Source organism: Eutrema salsugineum, unplaced genomic scaffold, assembly GCF_000478725.1.
Source record: "Eutrema salsugineum unplaced genomic scaffold, Eutsalg1_0 scaffold_3, whole genome shotgun sequence".
Classification (NCBI taxonomy): Eukaryota; Viridiplantae; Streptophyta; class Magnoliopsida; order Brassicales; family Brassicaceae; genus Eutrema; species Eutrema salsugineum.
The window spans coordinates 11282498-11290522 of NW_006256756.1; the positions used below are offsets into that span (position 1 = coordinate 11282498).

The 8025-nt window shown below is 44.1% G+C and overlaps 2 protein-coding genes across 2 annotated transcripts; one reads left to right on the top strand and one right to left on the bottom strand.

Annotated features, from left to right (window-relative positions):
• Positions 1-1914: 1914 nt before the first annotated feature.
• On the bottom strand, positions 1915-4008 carry LOC112085410. Its single transcript, XM_024154620.1, has one exon. The coding sequence runs from the start codon at positions 4006-4008 to the stop codon at positions 1915-1917; it is 2094 nt and encodes a 697-aa protein (XP_024010388.1).
• Positions 4009-5189: 1181 nt separating this feature from the next.
• LOC112085411 lies at positions 5190-7602 on the top strand. Its single transcript, XM_024154621.1, has 5 exons — positions 5190-5550; positions 5735-5918; positions 6043-6406; positions 6901-7225; positions 7283-7602. The coding sequence occupies exons 1-5, from the start codon at positions 5190-5192 to the stop codon at positions 7600-7602; spliced, it is 1554 nt and encodes a 517-aa protein (XP_024010389.1).
• The last annotated feature ends 423 nt before the right edge of the window (positions 7603-8025 follow it).

Below are 8025 nucleotides of genomic sequence, written 5' to 3' on the forward strand. Positions count from 1 at the left end.
CAAGGTGTTTGATGAAATGCTTGAATGAAAGCTAACTAAAGGTTTATGCATTAATGCCATGGGAATGTTTGTTAATTGCATAAATGACATATTAGAACTGTTTCTTAATGCTCATTAATTCATATTTCACAAATGGGAATTTGGTTTGAAAGTGGATTAGTGTAGAGATTAATGCCTTCATGAGAGGATTAGTCTAGATTAGAGTTCTAAGTTGAAATTTTTGAGATCATGTGATTGTTTGCTATGTCTTTCTGTGTAAGATTCAGTCTTCTTGGCTGAGAGATTGTTTGGTCACTTATTAGGCTTGATGCATTATGCTTGTTGATTGCTTGATTATATCTGATGGTTGTTAGACTTGATTAAGTGATTAGCAAAGGGATTATTGTCATGGGAATGAATTAATCTGCTTTTGAAGTCTAGACTAAAGAGTAACTTGCATTGCATTATTGTTCTTGGCATCATGAATTGATATCTACAGCACCCTAATCAATGATCACATCTAGAGGTTTATCTTTTATCATTTGCTTAATCACCACATTCTTGTTTAGCTTGCTTGCTTTGTTTAGTTCATTAATCATTGCTTGTTTGTTCCTTGTTTATATTTTCACTTGTTACTTGTCACCAAATCTTTCTTGTTTCACTTGACTTAAGAACTTGTCTTATAAACTAGTGCCTAACTACCACACATATGGATTGACACCCCTTATACTACTTTGACAAGGGGATTGATAACCCATCTAAGACATGAAAAATTCTTAGTTATCAATTGGCGCCGTTGCCATATTGTGTGGGGATTGTTAGCATTAGTTTCTGATATAGTTTTTGAGATCAAGTTTCTTTTGTTTTACTGATCACCTTTCAAGTTCTGTCTTTGTTTTCAGGTTTATGATCACAAGAAGCCAAATAAGAAGACAAAGAGAAATAGCTGTTCACACCGTTCTTCTCTGATAAACACCCCACTCACATCTGTAGCAGATACGGCGATGTAGAGGAAGAGAGGCTCTCCTTCAACTGGTTTTGCAAAGATCGGTGGGCTCGCCAGATAATTCTTCAATTCTTGGAAAGCTGCTTCGCATCGCTCGTCCCACTCGAATTTCTTGTTTCCCCGAAGGGTGTCGTAGAAAGGCAGGCACTTGTCGGTGGAACGGGAAATAAACCTGTTTAGCGCAGCAACCCTTCCTGTAAGCCTTTGCACTTCTCGCATCGTCCTTGAAGAGGGCATCTCGATTAATGCCTTGATCTGTTTGGGATTCGCTTCAATGCCTCGGTGAGTTATCAGATAGCCGAGAAACTCTCCCGAGGTGACCGCGAACGTACACTTCGCCGGGTTTAGCTTCATGTTGTGTTTGTTCAACTGCTCGAAGCATTCTTGTAGATGCGTGACGTGGTCTTTCTTTTCGAGTGATTTGACTAACATATCATCGATGTATACCTCCATGGTTTTTCCGAGCTGAGCAGCGAACATTTTATTGACGAGCCGTTGATATGTTGCTCCTGCGTTCTTGAAGTTTGCTTCTCAGAGGTTTTTCTAGTTTTGCTCCGATTTTGACGCATCGTTCCAGACGCGCTTTGTCTATGCACACCAAGTCCACCGCATCACATACCGGCTCGGCGCACGTTTCGTGGCTCTCCGCGATCTGTAATTGCTATAAGAATTTCGAGAGCACAATCTCGGTCCGTCTTCATCTTTTTGCGATCTATGTCTGCTCGTGCGTCGGTGACGGGGTTCCTCAGCTTGTGCTCCGCTAGGAAGCACATTCGTGACTCCTTCTGATTCCCCCATATCGTTTTGATACCTGCTGGAGTTGGGAATTTGAGGCAGAGGTGATAGGTAGAAGGGACCGCCCTCATCGCGTTGATCCATGGAGTTCCCATAATCACATTGTAGATTGCTGGGTGATCGATGACGCAGAATTAGACGATCCTAGTGACTCCGCCAGCTACCACAGGGAGACCAATTGTTCTCATAGTCTTCATTGTTTCTCCTGAAAATCCGGTCAGAGGTTTGGGGATCGCTATCACCTCAGAGAGATCGATTCCCATCCTTCTGAGTGTCTCCCTGAAAATGACGTTCACCGAGCTCCCAGTATCGATGAGCACCCTTACTACATCGTGATCCCTGATCTTTAATTCGATCACCAGCGGATCGTTGTGAGGTCTATCGATTCCTGCTGTTTCCTCCTCGGTGAAGGAGATCACTGTATTCGGGATATCGGTCGGTTCTGTCCAATTCTCCTTTGCTTCGGCTCGGCGCTGATATGCTTTGATGGAGGACACCGTGTCTTGGTAATATTGAGATCCAGCCATGATCATGTTGATCCTTTGCCTCGGCTCGGGTCGCTCTTCGGGTTCGCCTCTCCTATCGCGCTTGGTGTTATCGCCCCGTCGGGGAGGATTTGCTGGTTCTGCCGCACCGCTCAGCTCGACCCCTTCTTTTGGTTCATTACGGACGAGGTTTTTGAGGTTAACCGCATTCTGGAGCTCTCCCGCCGCCATTTTCGCTGCGATTTTTGCTCCTAGTGTTCGGCATTGTGCCGTTGAATGCCCGTAGGTCTGGTGATACTCGCAGAATGCCTTTTCGTCATAGTTGGTGGGCTTGCTTACCCACGTGTTGTTGCGCGGCTCTCCTCTTCCGCGTCCAGTGCCTACTTGGTAGTTGTGGGCACCTCCGCTTCTAGGTTTGTCCGAGCTCTGCGTTGTTGTGTTGTTTGATGGATTGCCTTTCTTCGAAGGGCGCGTCAAAATCGAGCTTTGGATTGCTGCTTTCGTTGCTTCATACTGCTCGTCCAGATTCTTCATCTCTTCCTCGTTTACGACAAAGTCTGATGACCGATGCAAGGCATCTTGAATCGTTTGTGGTGTGTTGAGTGCCATTTCCCGTCGGAATTCTGATTTGTACCACAAAGACCGTTTCAGAGCTTCGAGTGCAGCCTTGTCGCTTATTCCTTCTATTTTGGATACGACCGCCTTGAACCTTGCCATGTAATCTCGAAGCGGTTCGTTCGGTCCTTGGGATAGCGTCCACAGGTCGGCATCAGAGGTTCCTCTATTCATAAACATCGAGTATTGTTTACGGAACAAGGCGGAGAACTGTTGGAAACTGCCGATTGAATTGCGCTCCTGCCTCGAAAACCACTCAAGCGCGGCTCCCTTGAGATGTTCCACGAATAGCAAGCAATATCCGGCATCCACATCCCGCTCGGTCAGTTTGGCAGCGTTCTTTGTGAAACCTCGTCCCATCGCTATCCGAAACGCTGTGATGTGTGCTTTCGGATCGGTTGTTCCTTTATAGAACGGGATTCTCACCTTCCCGGGCTCGGGAATCCTAGCCTCCGTGATTATTGCCGTGAATGGTGTTCTCTGAGTTTCTTCAAGCATCCGATCGATCTCGGGCGCGGCACTCGTCGCGTTGTGCACTTGAGACTTCATGGCGCGTATCTCGGCTACTGTCCGAGCCATTGAGGCTCGCAGCTCTTTGATTTCAAGGGTTTGCGCGTGAGTCATTCCCTTTGATTGGGGAAGTCGCTCCCGCACTTCTCTCCTTGGCTCGTCTTCGCGACACTCGTCAGGTTGTCGTCGGGTGCCGTTTAGTGCTGAGGCGAGCTCTTCTTGGCTTATTCGCTGAGCCGAGCCGTTCTGTTGCGAGTTTGTGGTTCCATCGTTCTGCTGGGCGTCCACATCAATCGCGTCATTCTCCTCTTCGCCGGCTTGTCGCCTTGGGTTCCGACGGAGTGGAGGCGGCTCGGTCATGTTGACTCGGGTTGCCGCGGGGGTCTGTTCTCCGAGGGGACGAAACATTGGTGGAGCCAAGGGGTTTCTCGCGCCGCTCCCCGAGGCCTCTGCAGGCGTTGAGAAATCGAAGCGTCTCCGGATTCCATCCATCGGGTCGGGAATTCTGGCTCTCCAAGTTGGGTGTTGTCGCTCAGCCGCCATCGCGTTGAGCCTCTCCGTAATCGACTCGTTTCTTTTGTCCTGCTCGTCGATTTTCTTCATCAACGCGGTCATCATGTTTCACATCTCCTCTTGGGTTTCGGTCGTTGCCGTCGTTGTGCCTGATGCTGGAGCGTCCTTCTCCGTGCCGTTATTGTTGTTGTTGTTATCGTCAAGGGTGTTGCTTGCCATGTTCTTCGGATCTTAAAGTCTTGTCGATTTAGAGTAAGAAAGTTTTGAGTCCCCACAGACGGCGCCAAATTGTGTGAGCCAAAACTCGCACAACCAAAAATTTGTAAGGAAAAACTAAGGGAACCGAAATTTCTAGGGTAATCGCAAGAACGGTAAGATCAAAAGAGAGTTTTAATTGCTGTGAAAGTGTTCAGATCTTATTGCTTAGGGTTACGAAAAGTTACAGAATGAATTGTATACATCGTCTATTTATACTAATTCTCTGAACCGCATAGCCGAGAATCTCGGGAGAGATTTTCGGAATATTTCCTTATCGCCTCGTGCGGCTCACCGCCTTCATATTTCGCCTAGGGTTTCTATGGGCTTCGTCTCTCAAGGCCTTGGCTCGGCCCAATTGTGGAAGGAAGTGGTTCGGCCCATTCTCCTTCTTATGCAGCTCGGCCCACTCGCTTTCTTGCACAGCTCGGCCCGTTCGCTCCCTTTCACAGCTCGGCCCACTGAACATCCTTCCCGCAGCTCGGCCTACTTGTTCCTCTTCACGGCTCGGCCCGTTTGTAATGTCGAGCACGGCTCGGCCCACCTTTCTCATGTGAGAGCTCGGCCCACAATTGAGTTCTCCTGCCAACCGGTTTTCTCTGATACTTGATCATCCTCGGGATGGTTTATCCGCTTGGAGTGGAAACCGACCCCAACAGAGCTTCTCTCCCAAACAAGCCGGCTTATAGGACCAATCCTGTGGAGACCAAATAACTTCAGAGGCAAGTTACTGAGCTCATGGAAAAAGGACATAGCCGTGAGAGTATGAACCCATGCGCAGTACCGGTCTTGCTTGTGCCAAAGAAAGATGGTAGTTGGAGAATGTGTGTAGATTGCAGAGCCATCAACAATATCACGGTAAAGTATCGACATCCTATACCTAGATTAGATGATATGCTTGATGAGTTGCATGGCTCTAGCGTCTTTTCTAAGGTAGATCTTAAAGTGGATATCATCAGATTAGAATGAAAGAGGGTGATGAATGGAAAACTGTTTTTAAGACTAAACAAGGGTTATATGAATGGTTAGTCATGCCTTTTGGATTAATCAATGCCTCTAACACGTTTATGAGGCTAATGAACCATGTTCTTAGGGCTTATATAGGTCATTTTGTTGTGGTATACTTTGATGATATCTTGATTTACAGCAAAAGTTTAGAAGAGCATGTAGAACATCTTAGGAAGGTCTTAGAAGTGCTTAGGAAGGAAACCTTGTATGCTAATCTAAAGAAATGCACTTTTGGAACAGATAATCTTGTCTTTTTAGGATTTGTTGTGAGTGCAGATGGAATCAAGGTTGACGAGGAAAAGGTTAAAGCCATCAAAGATTGGCCAAGTCTAAAATCTGTTGGAGAAGTGAGAAGTTTTCATGGACTTGCGGGGTTCTATAGGAGTTTGTCAAAGACTTTAGCACTTTAGCAGCCCCACTCACCGAGATTATCAAGAAAAACGTGGGATTTAAATGGGAGCAAGCTCAGGAAGAAGTCTTTCAAACTTTAAAGGACAAACTCACTCATTCTCGGTGCTATCTCTCCCTGACTTTAGTAAAACTTTTGAAATAGAATGTGATGCCTCAGGAATTGGTATTGGTGCTGTTCGTATGCAGGAGAAAAGGCCTATTGCATTCTTTAGTGAGAAACTTGGAGGAGCTACATTGAATTATCCTACATATGACAAGGAGCTTTATGCGCTTGTGAGAGCTCTCCAAACATGGCAACATTATCTCTGGCCTAAGGAGTTTGCCATTCACACTGATCACAAGTCTCTCAAATACCTCAAGGCTCAACATAAGCTAAACAAAAGACATGCTCATTGAAACTTTTCCATATGTCGTCAAATACAAGAAAGGTAAAGATAATGTTGTTGCAGATGCATTATCTCGCAGGTATGTTCTCTTGAACTCTCTAGAGACTAAGCTACTCGGTTTCGAACATATCAAGAGTCTCTATCCTACTGATGCTGACTTTAAAGATATATACGCTTCGTGTGAGAAGTTTGGAAGTGGAAAATACTATAGGGTTGATGACTTTCTATTCTATGAAAGTCGTTTATGTGTGCCTAACTCTTCTATTAGAGATCTCTTTGTCAAAGAAGCTCACGCAGGTGGACTAATGGGTCATTTTAGCGTTGCCAAAACTCTGAGTACAGTCCAAGAGCACTTTTATTGGCCACATATGAAGAAAGATATCGAAAAAGCATGTGAAAGTTGTGTTATTGCAAGCAAGCTAAGGCTAAGAAACAACCCCACGGTCTGTATACTCCTTTGCCTATTCCTTTGCATCCATGGCATGATATTTCTATGGACTTTGTTGTTGGTTTGTCTAGGACTAAGATAGGAAAATATTCTATTTTTGTGGTTGTAGATAGATTCTCTAAGATGGCTCATTTCATTCCATGTAACAAAGCTGATGATGCTATGAACGTTGCTAAGTTGTTCTTTAGAGATATTGTGATATTTCATGGCATGCCTAGAACTATAGTTTCTGATAGAGATGCTAAGTTCCTTAGTTTCTTTTGGAAAACTCTCTGGTCTAAGTTAGGAACTAAGTTGCTTTTCTCTACTACATGTCATCCGCAATCATATGGTCAAACTGAAGTGGTTAATAGGACCTTTTCTACTTTGTTGCGTGCATTGATTAAAAAGAACCTTAAAACTTGGGAAGAATGTTTACCACATGTAGAATTCGCTTATAATCATGCTAAGCATTCTGCATCTAAGTTTTCCCCATTTGAGATTGTTTAGGGGTTCAACCCCATCTCACCTTTGGATCTAATGCCTTTACCTTTGAGTGAAAAAGTTAGTTTGGATGGAAAGAAAAAGGCAGAACTTGTAAAGCAGATCCATGAAAAGGCATGTATCAACATTGACAACAAGACAAAATACTATACCAAGCACGCCAACAAAGGCAGAAAGGAAGTGGTCTTTGAAGAAGGAGACATGGTGTGGATTTATCTAAGGAAAGACAGATTTCCCAATGAAAGGAAGTATAAGCTCATGCCACGAATTGATGGGCCATTCAAGATCATCAAGAAAATCAATAACAATGCCTACCAGCTGAATCTTCAAGGTAAGTATTCTGTGAGTTCAAGCTTCAATGTTTCTGATTTAGTTCCTTTTCTTGCAGAAGATACAGATTTGAGGTCAAATCCTTTTCAAGTGGGAGAGGAAAATATGATCATGGCCGGCCTTGGAACTGAAGAAGCTAATCGAGAAGAGGGAGAGCTTGAACCAGAGGTTACCGAAGCTAAAGAGGGAGACAAGGAGCAGCTGGAACCTGAGGAAGTAAATGGAGAAGAAGATCATGACTTATACCTTCCTCCCGGCCCAATGACAAGATCAAAGGCAATAAAATTCAAGCAAGCATTTCACAAGCTACTACACTCTATTCAGGGCAATCTTAAGTGTGCTAATCCAACTACACTGATTGTGATCCAAACCACTTAAGAGTTCATCAAGAGAGGTGTTGTGACTTGTGCATTTTTCCCTTCGTTTGGTTTTGTCCCATTGGGTTTTCCAAACAAGGTTTTTAATGAGGCTTGTTCACAACACTATAATAAGAGGCCTCTTGATGAAACCCAACCCATTTTACTCACCAAATTCGTCCAAGGAAGAGGAGGAGCCAATATTTGAATTAAAACTTGAGTTTAGAGTTTCAATTAGTCATTAATTGTCTTTGTCATTTTCTAGGCGTGGGAAACTCTATATGTATTACTCTTTCTCCTTTCTTTCATTTATTAAACCTTTTATTCTAAAACTTTTTCTCTAAATTGTTTGATCAAGCTTGTTTAGTAAATTCGGATCTTTATCCTTTCATTACAGGCATATCAATATGTTGATAGTCTAAGAGACCTTTCATATCTCTTAGAA

Bases quoted from the DNA above. Each gene is read 5' to 3' on its own strand.
- LOC112085410 (XM_024154620.1), bottom strand. From the start codon at position 4,008: ATGATGACCGCGTTGATGAAGAAAATCGACGAGCAGGACAAAAGAAAC.
- LOC112085411 (XM_024154621.1), top strand. From the start codon at position 5,190: ATGCCTTTTGGATTAATCAATGCCTCTAACACGTTTATGAGGCTAATG. The intron at 5,551-5,734 runs GTTTGTCAAAGA...GTGATGCCTCAG, and splicing joins ACTTGCGGGGTTCTATAGGA to GAATTGGTATTGGTGCTGTT. The intron at 6,407-6,900 runs GTCTGTATACTC...GAGATTGTTTAG, and splicing joins GGCTAAGAAACAACCCCACG to GGGTTCAACCCCATCTCACC.